The following is a 24,301-nucleotide window of genomic DNA, read 5'->3' as shown; positions in this document are numbered from 1 at the left end:
CATGTGACGTTTCGTTTAAAAGTTGAAATTAAAATGGCTGAAGGATTTTCTGCGTGACGATCAAACGCGTAGTTTTTATTAAAAATTTCGCGTTTCTTGTTAAGTTTGTTAATTATAAAAGGTGTGTTATGAATAAATCTACGATGAATCACCAATGAGCTGTTTTATTAAGATCTTCGCAGTCTGTTTTTCTTAGAAATGGGATCCAGGATACGGTAATTATAAAAATATTTTTCGTAAGCCTTTTAGATACAGTCACTCCAGTGACACCCCACTCTGACTTTGACCTACAGATGCATTAGGTCAATTTCTTATTAAATTATATGATGTAATTAGTTAATTTTAGCGTATGATATATTCACCCACGTATTTTCTTAATTTTAGTTAATATTATCCACCGTAAGATTGTTTGAATTTTCTTGAAAAGTAACACAAAGTTTCATTCAAAATGATTTTTAGCGAAAATCCGGACCATATTTTTGACTGTTTTTGTGAAATAGTTATACCATCAAATCGGGATGAAAGTAATTAATTTTTAAATTAATTCCGAGTCCTTTAAGATTAATTAATTAAGAGGGTTGATATTAATCATTTTGCATTGTCAAAATTAGCTGCATGGGTTATTCAAAAATTTCCCGAGGATTACTCAAACCAGGAAGTTTTAAAATCAATTCCACAGTTTGCTTATCCTTGCGAGTTTGCACCGTAAGAAATTTATAAGCTTTTACTCGCCTTATAGTATTTATCTATGTTTTCTTAGATAAGGTTGAGATGATAGATTTATTTATTAATCACATTTAGGGAAGCTGTTCAACATTTTTCATTTGTTTTGACCAATATTGATAGTAAATGGACATTTGGCTTCTGTCGACATGCTCCAAACACACCAACGTGTTTTGTCATGTTGAGGTATGAAATATCCTAGTTTTGGAGCTTTATTGAAGCTCTTATTCAACATTGTATTAGCAATTATCGTGTTTTATTGAAATATTTCTTAAAATTAGTAGAAAAAGTTTGTTTTTAAAGGGAGGGTGAAGTAGAAAATCAAGTGATTTTTTTATCGATTCTTCTACTAATTTTAAGACCAGTCTGCATAGTGAAACATTCAGGAAATACTTCCGATTGATTTTAAAATTCAAATTAGGTTCAGATTTTAAGGATAATTTTAAAGAAGGACCTCCGACCAATCGCGTAACGCCCTGCCTTTTTATTAACAAAATTCTCGTGGCACGCTCCATGTCTCGCGCCACGATTGTCACATGGCGCGCGAATTTTATCAAATCTCGTGATAAATTTCATTCAACACGGAACGTGCCACGAGAATTTTGTTAATAAAAAGGCAGGGCGTTACGCCATTGGTCGGAGGACCTTGTTTAAAATTATCCTTAAAATCTGAACCTAATTTGAATTTTAAAATCATTCGGAGCTGGTATTTCCTAAATGTTTCACTATGCATACTGGTCTTATAATTAGTAGGAGAATCGATAAAAAATCACTTGATTTTCCACTTCACACTCCCTTTAAGAAGGTTCTACTGATTTTTAATGAATGTTGCAAAAGGTTTTATAAAGAAAATTGATTATATTTCAGTTATTTACCATGGCACGACACATTTTATAAACTTTTAAATAATGTAGCGGAGCTAGCTAATAAAGGGGTAAGATATGAATCACCACAATTGCAGCCTTAGAACGGGCACAATTTCCATTGTAAAGGGATAGTAGTTATCGGTTAAATTTTCAATTGAAAACTTTCAAATAAAATATAAAAAATAATGTATAATTTAATATATACATGTCTTATAATCCAGGGAGCCCACCGGTCCTATAATTCCTATAAATTCCTATATTTTTGAACCTGTCCTATATTATCCTATAATTTCATGAAAGGTCCTATAATATCCTATATTTTTGACTTAGTCGAAGTTTTCGTATAGTTTAGCATCAAATTTATCAAAATTTAGCTTTTTTTATCGAGATCACATTTGAATAAAGACCGAAATTGCGGAGCTCGCTTAGGATTTTTTATATATTATATTATGTTATATTTTAATTAAGTTCTTCTGAGTTTTCAAAGTAAAATCCAATTTGTTATTTTTTATTTTTTGGGATTTTTCTACATAGTTTAAGCCCCAAAATTGTATTATATATGAGCATTTTTAGTCCTATATTTTCCTATAAAAACACACTTTTTCTCCTATAAAATCCTATAATTCCGGAAAAAAATTCCTATTTTTCCTATAAGGAATTTAAAATTAAGAGTGGGCTCCCTGCTTATCTTTTAAAATTTGTGGTTTAAAAAATCCTTTATTGCAATCATTATAAAGAAATGACTCAGCTATGACATCACCCTAGTGCGCTCTCTAGTTACAGCATTGCAAACAATCTTCTGTGTGTTTTAAAAATGTCAAAATTAAAGGCTATTATCCCTATAAACAAAAAAAAAATACCTGTTCAAGGCTATAAGTTAAAAAAGATTACAAATACAATGTACACATGTTAAATAATTTGCCATACTTTTAAAGGCGGGAGACTTATGGAAATTTTTAGATTGCCTATATAATACTGAAGTTCCCAAACCTGGCTTACAACTTCACTTTGCCTATAATAATGGCCAGTCCGTGAGTTAAATTGACCCTAACACACAGATGTCATTTAGTCACGAAGTAGTTTATAATTTTGGGGGGTTTTTGGTTACAGGAATTCATCGCTCAATGTCCAGATCATCACAAACTTCCTAGCATGCCTGAAAATGTTAGTTACTATCATATTTCTTTTAGATGTTCATTAATTTTCCTTAAATTACAGAGAAATTTAATGGAATATTTTAGCGCAATTAGTTTAAATAATATGATTACGATTTTCGCTAGGTAATAGAATATTGTACTTTAATTTTAATTCCTATAATTAATTATCAGTGAATTAAATTAAATCTAATTTGTTCTTTCAGTATGTTGAATGAAAGGCGGATTTTAATCACTTCAAAGAAGCTTAGCAAACTAAGTGCTTGCGTTCAAGCCGCGAATTTGCTTATTTATCCAATGTTCTGGCAACATATATTTATTCCAGTTTTGCCAATTCATCTGTTAGACTATTTAAGGTTTCTTTTTTCTCTTTTTTAACATTAAACTAAAGCATAAGAAAATAATATATAGCTCCCTATAAGTATGAAACTCTCCTCCATTTAAGCATTCCATGATTGTAAACAGCATTTTCTTCCATTGAAATTTGTAAAAAGGTTTCTAGCGCCACCTATTAAGAGTTTTTGGCGTTAAAAAGGTGAAATATTTGTTTAGAAAATTTTCAAATTTTATATTGTAATTAAATAGTTAAAGGTCTAGAAGTTATTATTATGATAATTATAACTGATTAATTACATGTCAAAATTATCATAAATTAATAGATGGCGACACTGGTACTGAGGTAAGGAGTATCTTGTGTTTCTACAGGGGGGGCGATATTTCCCCGGCCCATCGTGCCTTTCGCGGACACCCCTTAGGTGGCGGCGATGGTTTCGCCCCCCTTTTACTTGTAGTACGGAAACTTCTCCCAGGGGGCGTAAAAGCGTAAGCGCGCCAAATTTGGGAGCAAATGCTGTAGTATGAAAATGTACTACGTTTCATACTTATAGGGAGCTATATATCATTTTCTTATGACCAAAGGGTATTTTACTATTTTACATTTTTAAATAATGTGAAATTAAACTGAAATATTCTTATTTCTTCGTAGTGCTCCTATGCCTTTCCTAATTGGTGTTCCAACATCAACTTTTAATGTTAGTTTGTTTTTTAAATAAGATGTTTGAAAGAAAAACAAGTTTTTTTTTAAAAAAACAAATAATTCGTTTGTTTTTTTTACGCAGAGAGTTAGAACTTCGGAAATTGGAGAGGTTGTCATTTTAGACGCTGACTCTGATAGAATAGATACGCCTTTTAATGATCTTGAAATGATGCCGTCGGAATTGGTACAATCTTTGAAACGTAGCTTGAAAACTGTCAACTGTATGTTAGGAGATACGGTAGCTCGAGCTTTTTTACGTTCAGTCGTTCAGTTAATAGGAGGTTACAAGGAAGCCTTAGACGTTCGACCGGGAGAGAAGATAACTTTTAATCGAGAAATATTTATTAAATCCAGACCCTCTTCCATGCAACCTTTCCTTCAAAAGATGCTTCATCTACAAATATTTCAACAGGTTTGTTACGTTGTAACGAATTCAATGAACATAGACCAGGGTTCATACAAACCTGGAAAACCTGGAAAAATCCGGGAAATAAATAGTTGACAAAAACCTCAGGGAAATTTAGAATTTTCAGTAAAATTCAGGGAAATTTGCGTCAAACAGGGGCCGAGTAATTAAGCAAAATGTTCGTGAACATTCCCTCCATAGGATTAACATTACACTATACTTTGGAGGCGCATAACTCTGGTTCTACTAGAGATACGGGGATGTCCTTTGATTATGTTATAGTCCAATTTGTCCCCCATCCAACCATACTAAATTCTTAGGGCTACGACAAACAGGGGCCGAGTAATTAAGCAAAATGTTCAAAAACATACCCTCCATAGGATTAACATTACACTAAACTTTGGAGGCTCATAACTCTGGTTCTACTAGAGATACGGGGATGTCCTTGGAGTATGTTATAGTCCCATTTGTCCCCCATCCAACCATACTAAAATCTTAGGGCTACGACAAACAGGGGCCGAGTAATTAAGCAAAATGTTCGTGAACATTCCCTCCATAGGATTAACATTACACTATACTTTGGAGGCTCATAACTCTGGTTCTATTAGAGATACGGGGATGTCCTTTGATTATGTAGGATACTCCATATACGGAAAAAACCTGGGAAACTCAGGGAAGTATATGGGAAAAACCTGGAAATCTCAGGGAAATTTGTTTTCCAAAAGTTGTATGAACCCTGTAGACGTTTCATTGAAATGCAATTTTTTAACGTTTGACTATATTTTTTATAGTTTATCGAGGGTCGTTTAAACATGTTGAACTCTGGTCAAGTTTGTAGTGACGAATTTGAATCGGAGGTTAATCTTTATGAGGATAAAAGCAATGCCAAATTTAAAGTGCAATATAAAGAATGGGCCACCAACATGAAAGTAACTAACTTTGTTAAAAATTTAAACTGTCAAAAATGTTTTAATGTATAATCTAATTGTGTAGAAAGAAGGTGGAGCGATTTTAAAATCAATGAAAAACAAAGTGCGTAGGATTTTTTATAAATCGCGTTATTCAATCAAATGAAATGAACTGTTTTACTTTCAATGTATTTAATGATAAAATGTTTTTTTTTTAATAAAATTTGTATGACTTTTTTTTAGGCCAATCCTGCTATGAAACACGCTTATAAAAGTGTCAAGCATAAAAGCCGGAAAGCCTATAAAGAAATCCGTTCCAAAATTCACGATATTCAAATCAAAGTTAGTTCTTTTTAGGTTACTTTAAGTTTTTTTTTGGTAATCCGAGATTTCTAAAAATATGTTTTTGTAAATGCTTAATAGGAAGGTGAAGGTTACGAACACGGAGGCTCAAATCGATATAAAAAACCTCACAGCGCCCCTGCGAGTCCTACGTTAAATCACAGAGCATTTGCAGTTTATGTACGTTTTCTTTTTTGATAGGTGTGGTTATGTATAACCGGACCTAACTTTACCATGCTGTTTTGTGTGTGTGTGAGTTTGTGTATGTGTTTGTTTGTGGATTGGGGTACACGAAAAACATGCGTGGATAGAAATCGATTAAGGCAACATCTGCTTCTTCCACCTTGGATCTTGTAATGTGAAAGAATTGCGAAAGGAAGTATGGTATGAGGTAACAGCAGTTTTCCTGACTTCGGATGGATGTAAAACAGGTTTGTCGGGACGCGTTTTAAGAAAAGATCCGCTTCCCGCTCTTGAAAGTGTTGGGAAAGAAACGACATTGGCAATTTGGCATCGTCAAATAATTCACCAGGTTATATTGAGGAAACCTTAAAATTTTGGTTTAATTTGATGGACAGCTGTATTGAAGCGGATTTGTTGAAAGTGTTTCAAATTTAAATATTTTTTAAACTCCGGTTTTTTTGGCTACCGCGTGGGGATGGCCTTCAATATATACGTATATAGTTGAAAGAATACACCAGGTTATATTGAGGAAACCTTAAAATTTTGGTTTAATTTGATGGACAGCTGTATTGAAGCGGATTTGTTGAAAGTGTTTGAAATTTTGGCTACCGCGTGGGGATGGGGAATACAGGCCTTCAATATATACAAATATAGTTGAAATAGGTTTACAGTGAAAGACATACTGACGTTTGCGATTATGATCTGTGAGTGTGTGTGTATGTATGTATGTATGTGTGTGTGTGTGTTGAGGTTGGATAGATGAAAAGATCTTTTGAGCTCGGTTTGGTAAGAACTTAGTGTACCCGTCGGACCCGTCCCCAACCGTTGGGCCATCTCGAATATTAACTTAGCCAGTTAGAAAACATGAATACTGTACTACATTAGCACATACGAAACTAAAAGGTCCTCCCTACCCCTAAACCACACCTAGCTAATATGGAAATTTTATTTACGTGACTTGTTTATTAACAGAGATAGGTGGGTGACTTGAATATTAAAATAGTTACTTTGGTATCCTTGTAAGTGGTAATACCGGTTGGGCAGTCCAAAGGGACCAATTTGTTGAATGTAGTGAAGTCTAGGTGTGCTTGGTTCCTGCCTTTGGCTTGGAAAATTGGTGTGTAGAAAATGGCCACCATGCTATGGGCGCCTATGGACCCGCGCTTTGCTTTACTCAAGAATGATTCTGGTTCTAAACAAGTCGTGTTTTGCATCTTATAAACAGAATCCAGATATAATTCCTAAGAGTCAAACAACGGGGCAGTATTTAGAATCAGCTTCGGAGGAAAACAAAATATCAACGAGACAATATAAGCTGTTGGACTTTGGCGAGAATGACGAAGATGACGACAGTGTTCAATCTGAATCCAATCGGTCTAGCCCCAGTTTGACGATGGACAAACTTAATTTGGACTTGATGTCGGATTTTGAGGATATCTTTCAATCTTGTTCCTTGAAGGCGCGGCCTTCCACCTCATTGATGATGAGATCCCCTAGCCCTAATCCTTTCGCTTCCCAGGGATACACGCCCTCTTCAGCGCCGGTCGCCCGAAGAGAAGTCACATCCAATCTCTCCTTTTGTTCCGAAAGCACCTCATCTTCATCTTCGGTTACTAATGTAGTTACTGTCAATCCACCACCAATTGATCGAACGGTGAGTAGTTCATTTTAGAGGTAGTTGAACCCCCATTAGTAATACATAGAAGGTGAAAAGATGCTTCTGTTTTGGGCTATGAAACAGTGATTGCTGCATATGGTTTTAAACTTTACTAACGTTAAGTTTTGGCTTTTTGTTACATGGACAAAATTTTATGTTTCTAGTCCAATTTCAGACGTTACCATTTCCATACCATCCACTTTTGTTTATATTTTTGCTTACCACCCATACATTTCATCAACTTCCCCATCCCTTACCAATCCCTGGTTTCCAACAGTGTGGGAATTCGGGGAAAGATATTTGCCCACCACTGGTTTCCAAATACCAACCATTGCCATTTCCAAATTAAGAAACATTCTTTCATATCAATTGTAGCATTAAACCATTACGGAAATTCAATGAACAATGTAACTAGTTCCATCCAGAAAGGGGTTGGAATTAGAAGTTGAGGGTTGGGTATAAATTAAAGAATATAACCTATGAGCGCCTTGGTATGGCCCAAAATTACCACTGCAGTGCAATACCTGTTCTTCATGGGGAATTTTAGTATAAACAAGGGCGCTCAACAACTGTACAAAAACCTGCCTGGCCTGGACTGAGGCACTCCTAGTTGTTCCTGGTCGCCAAGTAGCATGACCGTGAGTCACTCCCCAAAATATATATTTTCCGAGAATTTGGCGGGGAAAACTTACAATGGACTGATTGACAGCTATAATAGCCGTGGACCCCCACATGTGCTAAAGTAATGGGTATGGGATATAAGGCTGTTAGCTAACTAGGCAACAACGAAATTGAACGAAGTAGGAGAGATGAGTAGAAGTGGCATCCATGTTATATTACCATATAGAATCTAATACAATCAAGGGCAGAGAGCTGCCATTACTCTATGGTAAAACAACCCTTTATAAGCCTTTTTTGGAATTTTAGGATCTTCCGTAGAAAATAGGATCTATCCATTTACCAACCATTTCCAAACTAAAATGTATATCAATTTAACCACTTCCATTCCATATTGGTTTTTTTCCAACCATTCCCAATATGATATTAGCAAGAAGTTATATCAGTATCTCAGAGAGAAGGTATAAAATGCCTTTGTATTCGCGCGCCATAGTCCCAGTCCCCCTTTCAAAATACAAGGGGGGACGTAAAAGGAGGCGCCGGGCTATTTCACCTCTCCTCAGTCGGAAAATATGACTGTAATTTTCGTCACTCGCGTCGTCGCGCTGACGTGAGTTTTCAAGATCCAATGAGATGCTGGTTGTAATTTAGAGACGGGGATTAACTCCGGACCTACGTTTGGACTGGAGATAAAGCTGGAAATCTGGCGAATTTATACCTTCTCTCTGAGATACTAGATATAACTTCTTGATATTAGTATAAAGACCGTACATTCCCAAGGGTTTTCACAGTAAATTTCGCTTTTCCATGCAGCTCTAAACAGGGTTGTCCATTGGATGGGGAATTTACTAAGTTTTAAGGGGCCTGTTAAACCTTTTGATTTAACATATTTTTTGTGGCTTTGAAAATCAAATTTCTTCGATGGTTTTATAATATTTATATTGAGGACGCCATCATAATGGTGCGTCTGTTGCGAAATTTTTGATTGTAACTTTGCCCTTTAGGCAGTAGCGTCGCTAGGGTTTGAAATTTGGGGGGGGGCTAAGTCTGGGCAAACTAAATATTATAAGAGATTAATAAAAAAAATTGCATAATGGGTTCATTGGAAAATGTGTAGACCTTTATAACTATCCGTAAATTTGTGTCAACGTGAAATTATTCGTATTTTAAAGATATACAACCTTTTATTGATAAAGACTACGGAACCGATTATGAAGGATTTTTCACTCGTCTTAGGTTTATTTTTAGTTTTGGTTAGCTGTTAGTCCACACTATTGGGACTCCCTTCGAAATAACAGGAAACATGCTTGTCTCCATCTTTGCTTTTTTCTTCAAAATTGCACTGTTTTATATTGAAATTCATCTCTGCAGAGATGAAACTTAACGAATCTATCATTATAATTTTTTATATATTGCTACATAATTTTAGGTTGCTAACAGCAATTTTTGGTAGGGTTTACGGATTATTTTGCCCCCCCCCCCCAAAACAGGCCTAGCGACGCCACTGCCTTTAGGCAACAAGTTTTTCGTTTTAAGCCTACTTTCTTCTTCCATTTTGTAAGCATACAAAACAGGTGTATTTAATTATTTCAGTTGAAACCTGCGAAGAGCGTTGAACGCTCGTCATCAGCTTCAGCTATGGCTAGTAACCACGTTGTTCTTTCGACAACACCTAAAACTGGCACCGTTATAAAACCGTTCCCTACAGCACCACCTCGAGGTCGAAAACGCGCGGAAAAGGATGTAAATGAAGCTCCCTTAATTAACTTAGACGATATAGAGACAATTTTTGACCCCTTATTGGCGAAAGACGTTTCAACATCCAAGCAACTTGAGCCAACACCGGTGCAACCAAATGTTTTTCAAAATACGCCTCCATTAGCTCAACCTAATATTATACTCCAACCTAATCAACAACAACAACAACAAACTGGTAAAACCGTCTGGCATCCCAGACAAGCCATGAGCGTTTGTCCGCCCAATCAGGCTGCAAATATACCCTTGGCTTATAGTTTGCCTAATCAAATGACTCATCAGCTGCGGCCACTTTCGCAACCCCCGGTATTTTACGGACAACCTTTAGCGTCACAAACGAATCCTTTCTTAAATCTGTCCTCTTCTCCTCAAACATCGAGTAATTCGGCTTCTCCTTTTCATCAGCCTCAAATTAATGGTAATTCTAATAGCGCGAAGAATATATGGTGCAATTTCTCCAGCAACGAGAACTCTTAAGTCTTAATTAGAATCACTAAATTTAATTACTTTAATTATTCTTCCAATCTCTTCTTAATCTCTATATTACACTCTTTGTCTGCGTCTACTCGACTATTTATTAGATTTTTGCGTAAACCTGGTCCAACATTTTACGGGTACTTTTAACGTAAGTTAGAATTTTTTGTTATTTACATACAATGTTAAATTATTTATTTTTACGTTTAATTATTCCGTCTTGCGCTAACTCCTTTATAATTAGCTTACGTCATTTAGGCTAATTTCAATTTTGATCCGAATTAGGCAATTATATCGCGCAGCTTCGACGTAATAACAGACTCCAATAGAGTAGTGTCGGTAGAGGGGGGGAGTAGACTGTTTATCCCTCCCTCTAGGCGCGCTTTTGTAAGAGGGGATACTGTACGCGCCTGGTAGGGGGGATGACACTGAGCTAGAGCTAGATGTCAGTTCTATGTATGCGAACGTCATACCCTTCTATCTCTTAGCTCAGTGTCATCCCCCCTACCAGGCGCGTACCGTATCTCCTCTTACAAAAGCGCGCCTAGAGGGAGGGATACACAGTCTACTCCCCCCTCTACCGACACTACTCTATAGTATGACGTTTGCATAGTAGAACTGACATTACTCTATTGGTTCTCTTTCTAAGCTAGAAAATTAAGGCATATGATGAAATTAAAATTTAATCCGCATTTATTTATTCTAAGCTTTATTTAGTTAATAATTAAAAAATTAATTCGAAAGTTACGATTAAAATGACTCCTAAAACGTTGGAAAAGGTTTTATTTGAAAAATAGCCTTTGGAAAAAAAAAAAAAAAAAAAAAATTACCGTTATTAAACTTTTATAATTCGTAATGTTACAACATGAAAGAAATTAATTAAGAACCAATCCCCGAATGTTGCCATTTTTCAAAGAGTGAAAGAAATTTATATATAAATTAACTTGTTGGTTTGTTAAAGAATGTGGAAGTTGCAATTTTTGAGCGTGCCCCCTTGATGAAAAAAGTTTCTTTAAAAATATAGTTTAATATAGTTTTATCCCTTTAAAAAATCGTTTTATCCTAATTTTTGGCCCCCAGTTTAAAATATTACAAAACTAAATTTTTTGTAAATAAAACATTTTCGTTTTATATTTTATAAAGTGTTCTAAAATTAACAGGTAAGCAACTGATTAAATAAGTTGCTGATTGGTGTTAACGTAAGTTCATAAGATGTTTTCCATAAGTTTGTCACTGGTTACAAACTGGAGCTTGCCATTAAGTGAATGAGGTAGGTCATAGATTCGAGGTAAAGCGACGCCTGGTGAGGCGCTGTTAAAGGCTTAGTAAAGACTAATTAGGAAGATAGACTGCAAAATCGAGTATAGTCAATTCTCGCTTGTCTTTCCAGAACTTGCTCTTAGTAAGTCTCTAGAATTACGAAGTATAGGAAGTGTCATACTTATGGAATATAACTTATTCCACAGGGCCGGTAGGCCCTTGTAGATATGACATGACACCCTTCCGTAATGTTAAAAGAAAATTTACAGTTTTTACACTTATGTTGTTACATATAGGTTTTCATGTAAAAGGGTTCCACAAATCGCTTGCGAGGGTGGAATTTAGTTTTTAGTCTAAATTGTATGGCCTGAGCTGAGTAGCTGACGACTTCCAATATGGTCGCCAAAACGGAGGTAAGAGATAGGAGGGTGTGACGTCACGAGAAAGTTCGTCAGAGCTGATTGTGTCCAAAGGTCGTTTTATTACTAGTAAGCGCCTTTGGCACAACGCTGACGTCTCCCAGGAGGGCCAGGACTAAAAGACATATTAGCCACTAGGTAGGGTAGGCAAGGGAGTGCGCAAATGACTTATGTCATAGCGCTTGTGGAAGCCTATTTAAAGGGATGCACAATCCGTTATGCAGTGCTGTTTCAAGAACCATGTTATGAAGTACCGTTACTATTTTCTAAAGTCGTGATTAGGCAATGTCACGTGACTAAGCGTGGAACGACTCGGCGGAAATTCCAATATCATTTCCAGTGCATACGAAATACGGGTATGCCCAGTAGAGTTCTAAACTTCTATTTCATGGAAGATACGATTGATATAATTAGTCCCCCGCTCCGACATAACGGATTGTACAGGCCTTTAATATCATTATATCAGAGGTTTTTTTAACTGGGTAGGGGATGTTAGCACCGAATTTACAATTCGAAATTGCTGTTTGTACTGGTATTTGGGAATTTTTTTAATTTAAAAGATGCTTATATAGTTCATGGTTATTTTATCTAGGTGCTTTACATAAATCATTGCACTGTATATTTAATACCACTACTTTGAATATATGCCATAGCAGGTGCGACTGAATTTTGTAGGCCTATGTGTCCATACATCTTGTAGATTCAACAGAAGTATATAAACGCGAAGATACCAAGGTGCCAAAGAAAAGAAATACAAAGAAGCGAGTACTATATCAACGGAAACCAGTCTGGTGACCTCTTCGACCCTTAATTTGCTATTTGCCTTTGTTATGGATGGTATACGATAGGCTTTTTTGGGTATTGTAGAACAGGCGAAGAAATATTTGCATATTTCAGGTAAGTTTTCACCAAAAGTAAATCAGTTAAAGTTAGGAACTGAAATTTAGCATAAGGTTATATTGAAGAAACGGATCTGGTTGGGTAATTACCCAAGAAGGTGATTTCCCTCACTTCCTGTGGTGTTTGCTTATCTTTTGGAATTAATGGAATCGTCTATTGAAGTACGGTCTCTAAAGTTAACTAAGGTTAAAGATCAAGAGATGTAAATTACTTGAAGCAAAGTTACTTTTTTTCAAACTTAAATGAAGTAAGCTTATGTTTTTCAGAAGAGACCGCATTATTATTTTTTAAGTAACTTCTAATAAGGTAAGGAGGTCATCTTTAGTATAATTAACGGTAATTAAAAACCATTGGGGGATTTGCGAAATGTGAAAAGTGTACTTCTACCCGAGCCACAACTAAGTATTTTGGGAAGTGAAAAAGTTCTCTAGGTGCTAAGTGTTAAGGGTGAGAACTATGCTCAAACGCAATCATAGGCTAGCTTTATAATGCGTAAGTTTAGGTCTACCGCAGGGCTTATATTCTTGTCATTTGTTTATACGAGACAAAATCGAAAAGACTCATAGAGTAGTGTCGGTAGAGAGGGGAGTAGACGGTGTATCCCGAGTCTAGGCGCGCTTTTGTAAGAGGAGATACTGTATGCGCCTGGTAGCGGGGATGACACTGAGCTAAGAGATAGAAGGGTATGACGTTTGCATACGTAGAACTGACATTACTCTATAGTCTTTTTTAAAAATTCCTTCAAAAATGAACCGGCACAAAACGCGAGCTGTACTCATAGTAAACATAATTCTGATCTATTCTTATAAAGAGTATGATACCCTTATGATCCCGCCAGTCGAACAAACAAGTCCAAGCTATAACATGAAATATTATTTATTTTAATTTTTAATGACTTTATCGTAAAACTTGAAAATCAATTAGCTATTCAGAAATAATTTCTAGATAATCTATATGTGGTATATGAAAGACTTTATACGCTTTACAAAAACGATATATTAGTGACGTAGATGAACCTTGTCAAGGCTATTTACTAAACTTGACAGACCGGCAGGCCTAACTCGCGCATAACAGAACCTTTGTCCAATTAAATTAATGCCTTTATCTGGTTTTAAACATCGAATTTTTCAGACCTGTTTGTTTGTCATTATCCCCAAGAGGAAAGAAGTACAAAAAAAACTCGAGAAAAATATATCTATTTTATATCAATTGAAATTTGGGTCCTGTGAAATATGTTAGATAGAGATTCCTAGATTTAAACAATGCACTCGGAAACAATAATACTAGATTAATTTTCCTTAGTGGTGTCAGAATTATTAGAAATTTGACAATAACACCAAATCTAACAGCTGTTTGGTTACTTTAGTTGTGTAGAACCAAACCTGATTTGATTTAAGAGTTAGCTAGCTAGCTAGGCGGGGAATTATAATTCGAAAACTTTCAATTTTGTTTCACAAGACTATTGTTTCTTCGTAAGACCGTGGTGCGTTGGTGCTCTAGTAAAAAATGGGTTTCAAAACTCGTTCACCGTTATTTTTAGCCCTAGGTATTATAATATCTGGTAATATTTAAATAGGCATTTACGTCCTGAGGCGTTTTAAATGTTACTTATTATTTTTTTTATAAATATGCAAAGCTCTATTTTCAACTATTTCCGGAGCTTATGAACGTTGCGATCAAGAAGGTTTATTTCGTAATCCAAATGATAATACTTGCAGTACTTACGTCCAGTGTGTCAATGGGTTAAGTGACGTCGGTACTTGTCCGTTTGGACAAGTATTTTACCCGGAAATTGGCATGTGTGTTGATAAAAGCGCTTATACTTGCGGTAAGAATTTTTTCTTTAATCTTTTAATAAAAGTCGAATTGCTTAGTTTTAAACTATAGTTAGAAGTATAAGAATTTATCGTAGGGTTCATTATAATTATTATTATTAATTTTTTTGCGTGAACAGAAGTAGATTAAAGCGGAAGTTGTGATTAGGTTATTGTTAGAATTTGATTTTAATTAAAGCGAGAAGGGCTAATCACTCTCAGATTGTGCGTACACAAATTGAATTTAGGGTAGGGCTTTACCTAATGTGTAACCCCTTTAGTGCAGTACAGTGTGAATAGCTATTCCGCTGAGTGACTGTCTCCTCGAGCGAGGGACTAATCACTCTCAGATTTCTTGTATTCGCATTTAGTGAAAATATATCTTCTTAAAGTATTTAATAAGTTTAACATTGAAAAGCAATTTTTGTTGACAATTTTTGAGGTTAAACAAGCTGTTTGTTTGTATTTTCGGGAAGTGCAAATAATAAATACGTTAAGTGTCGCGTACCATAACGGTCAAGGTTACCAAAAAAAAAGAGAGAAAACTTTGCTCATTCTGCCCAATTTATAAAATTAACTTTGCCATATCTATTAATTTTCTATAATTTCATGATAATTCCTATATTTTTTCCAGTAATTCCATGAGAATTCCTATATTTTCTTATATTCTTCAGTAATTCCATGAGAATTCCTATATTTTCTTATATTCTTCAGTAATTCCATGAGAATTCCTATATTTTCTTATATTCTTCAGTAATTCCATGAGAATTCCTATATTTTCTTATATTCTTCAGTAATTCCATGAGAATTCCTATATTTTCTTATATTCTCCAATAATTTCTATATTCGCCAATAATTTCTATATTCGCCAATAATTTCTATATTCGCCAATAATTTCTATATTCGCCAATAATTTCTATATTCGCCAATAATTTCTATATTCGCCAATAATTTCTATATTCGCCAATAATTTCTATATTCGCCAATAATTTCTATATTCGCCAATAATTTCTATATTCGCCAATAATTTCTATATTCGCCAATAATTTCTATATTCGCCAATAATTTCTATATTCGCCAATAATTTCTATATTCGCCAATAATTTCTATATTCGCCAATAATTTCTATATTCGCCAATAATTTCTATATTCGCCAATAATTTCATTAAAATTAATATATTCTAATATAAGACCATGATAATTCCTATATTCTTCTATAATTCTGGGATAATTCCTATATTCTCCTATAATTCAATCATAGTTCCTGTATTTTCCCATATAGGGTACCCGGTTCAGTGCGGAGATTATGATCGTAATGTTCCCTTTGGTGGAGATTGCCGGAGTTATTATACTTGCTTCGGGTACTATGGCCTGAAACGCTCATGTTCCGCTAATAGGGTGTTTAACAGCAGAACAGGCTTTTGCGAATATGGGGTCAATTGTCCAAGTACGTCAACATTATTTTTAAAGAAAAGAATTCGGCGTATAGCGCATTATCGACCTTTAGTCATATCTTTTTGATGACATTCCAGGCGAAACTGCCTTCTCATGTCCCCAAGTCAACGGTAATTACCCCGATTCTAGTGACAATACTTGTACCTCTTACTACGAATGCCAAAATGGAAGGGCCAATAAGAGGTCATGTCCTTCCGGTTACAAATTCCATTCTTATCCCACCCTTCGTCGCTGCATGTTAGCTGACTCTGTAGATTGCAGTAAGTTCTCTATCCGAAGCCTCACAAACTCAACTTGAAAAGCTTGTCTTCAAGACGTATTATTTATAGATGACCCTAATCCCTTTGTTTGTCCATCATCCAACGCCGATTACGCCGACCCCAAGTCATGTGCCAGGTTTTATTCGTGTCAGAATTCGGCTCCCTTGCACAGGACATGTCCTGCTGGACAAATATACGTTGAGTCCCTCAAGAGATGTACCGAAGGAGATCAAAACACTTGCAGTATATATTTAATCTTAAATAGCCAATGGAATCTTGTTTTAAAATCAAATATTGAATAGTGGCTGGATCACCCTTTCAATGTCCTCAGTCGAACGGCAACTTTGGTGACCCGAATGACTCTACTTGCCGGTACTACTTCGAATGTTCAAACGGCGTCCCCAGACGCGTCCAATGTCCCAATAACTTCAAATTCCACAGCTATCCTACTATGAGACGGTGCCTGTTACCTGATTCTGTCGATTGCAGTAAGATGTCTCAATTCGATTATCCTTTAATCAGTTGGTACTTTTAATGACCTTGACAATTAACTTGTAGATGACCCTAACCCGTTCGTCTGTCCTTCGGCAAACGAGGACGTACCAGATCCTAAGACCTGCTCTAGGTTCTACTCGTGCCAAAATTACGCCCCGTTACATCGGACGTGTCCTTCTGGGCAAATATTTAAGAATTCGGTCAAAAGATGCGAAAGTGGAGATCCGATTCGATGTGTTTAGTGATGCATCAAACCTATGTAAATTTATGATAATTAAAGAAAAACAATTATAAATAAACCGAATTTACGTTCAGTAATAATCCACAAGCTGAGCATAAGCAATTTTAGTCAACTTTAAACGAGTAAAAATGTATACCTTTTTGTTCATCAAATGCCAAGACATTAATTTTTAAATATTGACATTACTGAGGTATGGCAAAGGTTTTTAACTAAATGTATTCCTGGTTTACTATATGAGCAGACCCGCTCGTAAAACATATCAAACAATTAAGCAAATACTTGAAAGTTTTAAAAGCAATATTTCATTATTTTTAAAATTAGTTCCGCTTTCGTTTTATATGCCCCGCAAACATCACCTTTTTACAACTTTGCTTAGTAGGATATGTCATCACAAAGGTTTAGTGAAACTATGGCAGAAATATAGGCTATTTGACTGAGCGATGACGTCGTAACTGTGTCGCCTGGGGTTCGACCCATCATGGACTAAACATAGGATATGTTTTAGTTACCTATTCAAAATTGGTTTGAACCGGAAATTATATGATCGATTTATATTCACTACTATTCTTTTAAATTGGATCTCGCTCTCCAAATTTATCCCATCTGAAAATTTGCCAAAATAACCCGAATAATACCAGGATATTATAGAGGGGTCACATGGAATTCTTATTGTGCCACGACGATGACGCTTACAGTCATGTGGGAGTAACGTCTATCGTATCTTTTAAACGACGTAAATAATTTAACCGTATTGCCAAGTTTCAATTTTCATCCTTACTCTATTGAAACGAGGAGATAAGAATGCTCCGTGCAACCTCTATAATTTCTTAATAAATAAGCCTAACTGTGGGGTCCTTTTATGCAAAAACCCTGGTGCTGAATTCCTAATTAGGCTTTCAACTCAGTGCAGCCTTAAGTCTGTACTATTGTAAACGTGTATTTTTCTAAAACGAAAGGTCGATAAAGTGACAATAACAATCTCCGTTACAGTTCTCCTTTAATAACATCAGGGATCATAAAATTTCTCAAAATTTTAATCTGATAAACCCTTTTTTAGTGGGTGAGACAGGGCGTAGGAACCCATTTAAGATCTGAGAACGTTGGTCACCTTAGGTTTCCAACATGGTTTCAATGAGCTCTTTTGTTTTGCAAAGGGTCGTTATTAACTTACTTATATCACGATGATGCGAGGGTACGGTCGAGGTACCGAAGGTCACGACAATACTAGAGCCGAATTCTAATTATGAACGGTCTATATGGTTTGTTTGGGTTCTTGGTGTTGACTGTAGTTTTATATAAAGTAAATTACAGAAGCAGTCTGGGTGTGCATTTGATGTCGTAAATAGGAAAGCTCTAATTGGGTACTATATAACTATAGCGTATACAGGGTGTTTGTGATAAGTCTGACATAAATTAAGTTGAATGTTTTTGGACAATTTGAGTCGGAAATGTTCTATGACATTTTGCCGTGCGGGCCACTGTTTTGGAGTCTTTTAGGGATGACCCCTTAATTAAATTAGAAATCGCTGTCTTTCAGTTTCTTAATTAAATTTAAAGGGTCATCCATAAAATACTCCAATCTTAACTTGAACAAAATCGCCCATGGAACATCCCACTTAATTTATACCAGACTTATCAGAAACACCCTGTATATTCATGTCCTGTTAAACAATGTTTACTATTAGTCGAATCCAATTATAGTTGTTTCAGATAAAATTATAAGGCTATTGTGCAAGGTGATATTAGACTAACGACAAAATATAGCTATATACTAAGGTGATGATAGACCAACGTCAAAACATAGCTATATTCACAGGTATGCGTAAGTAAATTGACCAATGAAAAGTATAGAACGTTACGTCAATTTGTCGCACATGACGTCAAACAACCAACTATGCCTTATGAATATAAAAGTAAAGTCGTAGATGTATGACGTATAAAATAATTTTACAGCATTATAAAAATAATCCAGTTCTTCCAAGAATGTTTGATTTTTAAGTTACCTTAAATTTCAACGCAATTTATATGGTTGTCAAAACCCGATGAACCAATTTATTGAGCCTAATAATAAGATACCTTGATCTTTCCAGTGAAACCATGATAAGTTGTTTCCTAGTTTACACATGGAATCTCATAAGTTTATAAGATAAGTTCCATAAGTTCGTAATGCTAGAGACTTACAGCTCGAGCTAGTTCGAGAACGACAAGCGAGAATTGGAGTTCTACACTCGGTTTGGCAGTCCATCTTTCTATATAGTCTGTGCTAAGCCTTTGACAGCGTCTTACCAGGCGTCGCTTTATGAAAATTATGACAAGCTCTCCATAACCAGTGACAAACTCATTGAACATATCTTATGAACTTATATGTTAATATCCTGATCACAGTAGGAAAGACATTCTTGAATTCTCGAATGTTTACCACCTTCGCAGTTAATTATTCATGGGTTAAATGAGAAATTCATTATAGCACGACGTTCCTGTGACGCAACTTTAACTACCCTACGCATATAATCTGAAAAGCGACTAAAAATCGTTCGAAATCGCTTCTATATGCATATTAGCAAAATTTTATTGTACAAAAATAAATCTCTCATATCCTTTTTCGGTCATGAAAAAGGTGCGACAAAGCTGTTATCAGTGTTAAATTGTCTTGTAAAAATACTCCAAACCACTCGAAATACAGGAATCTTCGCAGCCACTTGTACGCAACGCAATCAGTGCGTCCTCCAAAAGAATTACCGGCTGATATGTCGACACCTTTTATCTGATGATTACTGTCTTAACTCTTCTATAATGTATCGGAATTGCATTGACACAGCCATTGGTTTAAGCTGACAATTATCAACACGATGTCGGAGCGCGCTCTTAATAACCCAATTATAAGATCCGTTAAAAGATTGACGCCAAGGTACAATAAAATTTGTTAAGAAAGTTGTAAACTTTGATAAGACATATCTATATAACCGTGATTCCTCCCAGATTTCAGGACATTTAAAGTTCTACCTCTGTTGGAGGTAATTGCTTAAAGACAATCATGAACTCCGCAACTTGGGGCTTGCTTGTTTTGGCCATAGGTAAGTACTTGTCTTGGACTTGTTCAAGTGTTCAATGAGGATAATTTCAAAATGAAATTTCATCTTTAAGTGGCTCAAAGTCAAGCCGAAACACAAACCGACTTCAAGTGTCCATTACCACGAGGTTCCTACCGCCATCCGGATGACTGTGGTGCTTTTTACGAATGCATCGATGGTTTAGCCGAATTGAGAAAATGCTCTCAAGGACTTGCCTTCAATAGGGCAACGCAGAATTGCGATTGGCCCGATAACACGCAATGTCTCTTAGGTGTTTATTACTAGGCTTTGACCTTGGTTTTTATTTTCGCTTCCCTTCTTTATGTCCTTGAAGAATGTTAATCCTAAATTAATTTTTATGTTGGCTCGGATTATCGCAGGTCCAATATCGGACAATGATTTTTACGAAAGCGCCTTCAACCCAATCGACGAATCGGAATATTACGAAGGAACCGATGTCGTGTGTCCGGATAAAGTTTGCGACTGTTCCGTGGCCGGCCCGCCATGTTCTCCTAATTACTACGTTTGCAAAAATAAAAAACCGACGAGTAGGAAATGTCCTGATGGTTTGGTGTTCAACGGTGCGACTGGCGTATGCGATTATCCTCATAATGTTGCTGAGTGCAAGCCTACTCCGACTCCAACTAAACCCACTCCGACTCCCACTAAACCCACTAAACCCACTCCGACTCCTACTAAACCCACTCCGACTTCCACTAAACCCACTCCGACTCCCACTAAACCAACTCCGACTCCAACTAAACCAACTCCGACTCCCACTAAACCATCTTCGACTACAACTCATAATGGAATTTGTACCAACTTTGGAACTGGACCAGATCCACACCCTAACAACTGCTCTAGATTCTGCCTTGGCGGCGAAGAAATGGACTGCCCAAAGCCGTTGCACTACCATCATCCTTCAAGGCGGTGCGAGTATCCCTGTATCGCTCAGTGTGACCCCAGTGTGCCACCTTGTCGTAAGTGAAATATTTATTTTCTTAAATTACTAGGTAAGACGCAAATTCAATATTTTATAATAATTTTAGCATCAAGTACTTCTACTACTACTACAACGTCTAAGCCAATCACTGTATCTACGACAACTAAAAAACCCAGCGTTTGTACCAACTTTGGAACTGGACCAGATCCACACCCGACCAACTGTTCCCAGTTTTGCCTTGGTGGCGAAGAAATGGACTGTCCAAAACCCTTACACTACCACCATCCTTCAAGGCGGTGCGAGTATCCCTGTATCGCTCAGTGTGACCCCAGTGTGCCACCTTGTCGTAAGTGAAATATATATATTTTCTTAAATTAGTGGGTAAGATGCATATTCAATATTTAAAAAACTTTTAGCATCAAGTACCGCTGCAACTTCAAAACCAACTACAGCTTCTAAGCCAATCACTGTCTCTACAACAACGAAAAAACCCAGTGTTTGTACCAACTGGGGTACAGGACCGGACCCGCACCCAACCAACTGTGCCCAGTTTTGCCTAGGCGGCGAGGAAATGGATTGCCCCAAACCGTTACACTACCACCATCCTTCAAGGCGATGCGAGTATCCTTGTATCGCCCAGTGTGATCCCAGTGTGCCACCTTGTCGTAAGTGGAACATACCTTTTCTTAAATTAGTAGGTGAGATGCAAATTCAATATTTAAAACAATTTTAGCATCAAGTACCGCTGCAACTTCGAAGCCTTCTACTACTACAACTTCAAAGCCAATCACTGTCTCTACAACAACGAAAAAACCCAGCGTTTGTACCAACTGGGGTACAGGACCAGACCCGCATCCAACCAACTGTGCCCAGTTTTGCCTTGGCGGCGAAGAAATGGACTGTCCGAAACCCCTACACTACCACCATCCTTCAAGGCGATGCGAATATCCCTGTATCGCTCAGTGTGACCCCAGTGTGCCACCTTGTCGTAAGTGGAACATACCTTTTCTTAAATTAGTAGGTGAGATGCAAATTCAATATTTAAAACAATTTCAGCATCAAGTACCGCTGCAACTTCAAAGCCTTCAACAACTACAACTTCTAAGCCAGTCACTGTCTCTACAACAACGAAAAAACCCAGCGTTTGTACCAACTGGGGTACTGGACCAGACCCACACCCAACCAATTGTGCCCAGTTTTGTCTTGGTGGCGAAGAAATGGATTGCCCCAAACCGTTGCACTATCATCATCCTTCAAGGCGGTGCGAGTATCCTTGTATCGCCCAGTGTGATCCCACAGTACCACCTTGTCGTAAGTTGAAGACACCCTTTCTTAAATACTAGGTGAGACGATAATTCAATATTTTATAACAATGTTAGCATCAAGTACCGCTGCTACTTCAAAGCCTTCTACAACCACAACTTCTAAGCCAATCACTGTCTCTACAACAACGAAGAAACCCAGCGTTTGTACCAACTGGGGTACTGGACCAGACCCGCATCCAACCAACTGTGCCCAGTTTTGCCTTGGCGGCGAAGAAATGGACTGTCCAAAACCCTTGCACTACCACCATCCTTCAAGGCGATGCGAATATCCTTGTATCGCTCAGTGTGATCCCACAGTACCACCTTGTCGTAAGTAGTCGGTTCTTTCTTAAATTAGTAGTTTAAAACAATACAATATTTTATAACAATTTTAGCATCAAGTACCGCTGCTACTTCAAAGCCTTCTACAACCACAACTTCTAAGCCAATCTCTGTCTCTACAACAACGAAAAAACCCAGCGTTTGTACCAACTGGGGTACAGGACCAGACCCGCATCCAACCAACTGTGCCCAGTTTTGCCTTGGCGGCGAAGAAATGGACTGTCCAAAACCCTTGCACTACCACCATCCTTCAAGGCGATGCGAATATCCTTGTATCGCCCAGTGTGATCCCACAGTACCACCTTGTCGTAAGTAGAAGACACCCTTTCTTAAATTACTTGGTGAGACGCGAATCCAATATTTTATAAAAATTTTAGCATCAAGTACCGCTGCAACTTCAAAGCCTTCTACAACCACAACTTCTAAGCCAATCACTGTCTCTACAACAACTAAAAAACCCAGCGTTTGTACCAACTGGGGTACAGGACCAGACCCTCACCCAACCAACTGTGCCCAGTTTTGTCTTGGTGGCGAAGAAATGGATTGCCCCAAACCCTTGCACTATCATCATCCTTCAAGGCGATGCGAATATCCTTGTATCGCCCAGTGTGATCCCACAGTACCACCTTGTCGTAAGTAGAAGACACCCTTTCTTAAATTAGTACTTAGTTTTAAGCGATACAATATTATTATTTCCAATTTTAGCATCAAGTACCGCTGCAACTTCTAAGCCTTCAACAACTACAACTTCTAAGCCAATCACTGGCTCCGTAAGCACCACGACTCCTAGACCCGGCACACCTTGTAAGTTCTAAAACATCAAACCTTAGCATCGCAAGATATTGAATGCAACTTTTAACATAAACAGCGACAGTATGCGATAAGGACGGCCTCTACCCACACCCTGATTGCTGCGACAAATACATTCATTGCACCAACGGCGAGGCTGTAATTAAGCAGTGTTGTGAAGGCTTGTCTTTCAACCCGGCAACCCAAACTTGCGATTGGCCAGAGAATGTTGATTGTAAGTGTTTACAAGATTAACTTCTCAGTACTTAATTAACAAAGAGGCTGGTATATTTTCATAAAATAACTCTTCTTCCTCAAATTATTATTAGGTCCACCGAAATCCACCATCAGCCCACCGACAATACCACCAACCATAGACCCTATCGGTAACTGTTCTTGCGGATGTTGTATGATACCGGACACATGTGACTGTAACAAGTTCCTTCTTTGCGACGAAAAGAAACTATACATTAAAAAGTGCGCCGAAGGCTTGGTCTTCAACCCTGCCATCGAGACCTGCGATTTCCCTTGGAACGTTAAAAACCCAATTTGTCCACAAGAAGTGACTACTTACGGCAAAGCAGCCTTGTATACGCAAATTCACAAACCGGACGCCCCCATTTGTCAACTGGAATTTGGGCTCTTCCCCGACAGCACCAACTGTGGTCGCTACTACCATTGCGTAAATTGGCGGCCATATTCTAAGCTGTGTCCTGAGGGACTCCACTGGAACTCTCTCTTCTCCACGTGTGATAGCCCTTGTAACGCCAGATGCGACAAGAGGTTGAACTGCTAAAATGCATTTTATATTTCATACTGATGATACTGGTTTAATTATGTAAAAGTTTCAAATAAAAATATTACTATCAATGAGTTACTAGTCCAA

General features: G+C 37.1%; 3 protein-coding genes and 1 long non-coding RNA gene across 7 annotated transcripts; 3 read left to right on the top strand and 1 right to left on the bottom strand.

Moving 5' to 3' along the window:
• The first annotated feature begins 10 nt into the window (after positions 1-10).
• Positions 11-11,264, top strand: LOC149690241 (DENN domain-containing protein 1B). The gene is made up of 17 exons (XM_089869742.1): positions 11-215; positions 460-524; positions 612-705; positions 802-909; positions 1,591-1,657; positions 2,525-2,620; positions 2,700-2,753; positions 2,808-2,869; positions 2,950-3,099; positions 3,729-3,774; positions 3,862-4,191; positions 4,977-5,114; positions 5,179-5,217; positions 5,337-5,435; positions 5,517-5,615; positions 6,844-7,272; positions 9,487-11,264. The coding sequence occupies exons 1-17, from the start codon at positions 199-201 to the stop codon at positions 10,123-10,125; spliced, it is 2,532 nt and encodes an 843-aa protein (XP_089725868.1). The 5' UTR covers positions 11-198; the 3' UTR covers positions 10,126-11,264.
• Positions 11,265-13,683: 2,419 nt separating this feature from the next.
• On the top strand, positions 13,684-17,024 carry LOC149690240 (uncharacterized). 2 transcript variants are annotated; one of them, XM_089869737.1, is made up of 7 exons: positions 13,684-14,247; positions 14,338-14,529; positions 15,798-15,962; positions 16,048-16,230; positions 16,300-16,473; positions 16,533-16,718; positions 16,789-17,024. In XM_089869737.1, exons 1-7 carry the CDS (start codon positions 14,208-14,210, stop codon positions 16,965-16,967), a joined length of 1,119 nt encoding a protein of 372 aa, XP_089725863.1. In that variant the 5' UTR covers positions 13,684-14,207; the 3' UTR covers positions 16,968-17,024. The 2 variants fall into 2 exon arrangements, with proteins under 2 accessions (XP_089725863.1, XP_089725862.1); XM_089869736.1 differs by having other exon boundaries at positions 13,684-14,262.
• LOC149690239 (uncharacterized) lies at positions 16,851-19,247 on the bottom strand. The gene is made up of 3 exons (XR_016383674.1): positions 19,148-19,247; positions 18,970-19,078; positions 16,851-16,980 (listed from the first exon to the last, which is right to left on the bottom strand). It is a non-coding gene; the product is annotated as an uncharacterized LOC149690239 (long non-coding RNA).
• A 177-nt stretch (positions 19,248-19,424) lies between these two features.
• Positions 19,425-24,288, top strand: LOC149690238 (uncharacterized). 3 transcript variants are annotated; one of them, XM_089869730.1, is made up of 14 exons: positions 19,425-19,583; positions 19,650-19,874; positions 19,946-20,040; positions 20,111-20,308; positions 20,418-21,017; positions 21,087-21,326; positions 21,397-21,645; positions 21,714-21,968; positions 22,360-22,614; positions 22,680-22,934; positions 23,004-23,258; positions 23,332-23,430; positions 23,495-23,650; positions 23,745-24,288. In XM_089869730.1, exons 3-14 carry the CDS (start codon positions 20,001-20,003, stop codon positions 24,209-24,211), a joined length of 3,069 nt encoding a protein of 1,022 aa, XP_089725856.1. In that variant the 5' UTR covers positions 19,425-19,583; positions 19,650-19,874; positions 19,946-20,000; the 3' UTR covers positions 24,212-24,288. The 3 variants fall into 3 exon arrangements, with proteins under 3 accessions (XP_089725856.1, XP_089725855.1, XP_089725857.1); XM_089869729.1 differs by having other exon boundaries at positions 19,425-19,874; XM_089869731.1 differs by lacking the exon at positions 22,360-22,614 and having other exon boundaries at positions 19,425-19,874.
• The last annotated feature ends 13 nt before the right edge of the window (positions 24,289-24,301 follow it).

The sequence above is a fragment of the Phalangium opilio genome, unplaced genomic scaffold, assembly GCF_054372755.1.
Source record: "Phalangium opilio isolate 3A_F unplaced genomic scaffold, DU_Popi_V2 ptg000031l_1, whole genome shotgun sequence".
NCBI classification, from domain to species: Eukaryota; Metazoa; Arthropoda; class Arachnida; order Opiliones; family Phalangiidae; genus Phalangium; species Phalangium opilio.
This window is presented reverse-complemented; position numbering and strand designations above follow the sequence as displayed.

Coding starts and splice junctions, on each gene's coding strand:
- LOC149690241 (XM_089869742.1), top strand. Junction 5,115..5,178: donor AATGGGCCACCAACATGAAA/GTAACTAACTTT, acceptor CTAATTGTGTAG/AAAGAAGGTGGAGCGATTTT. Junction 5,218..5,336: donor TAAAATCAATGAAAAACAAA/GTGCGTAGGATT, acceptor ACTTTTTTTTAG/GCCAATCCTGCTATGAAACA.
- LOC149690240 (XM_089869736.1), top strand. CDS start 14,208: ATGGGTTTCAAAACTCGTTCACCGTTATTTTTAGCCCTAGGTATTATA. Junction 16,231..16,299: donor AGCTGACTCTGTAGATTGCA/GTAAGTTCTCTA, acceptor TATTATTTATAG/ATGACCCTAATCCCTTTGTT. Junction 16,474..16,532: donor AGGAGATCAAAACACTTGCA/GTATATATTTAA, acceptor AATATTGAATAG/TGGCTGGATCACCCTTTCAA.
- LOC149690238 (XM_089869730.1), top strand. CDS start 20,001: ATGAACTCCGCAACTTGGGGCTTGCTTGTTTTGGCCATAG. Junction 22,615..22,679: donor TCCCACAGTACCACCTTGTC/GTAAGTAGTCGG, acceptor TAACAATTTTAG/CATCAAGTACCGCTGCTACT. Junction 22,935..23,003: donor TCCCACAGTACCACCTTGTC/GTAAGTAGAAGA, acceptor TAAAAATTTTAG/CATCAAGTACCGCTGCAACT.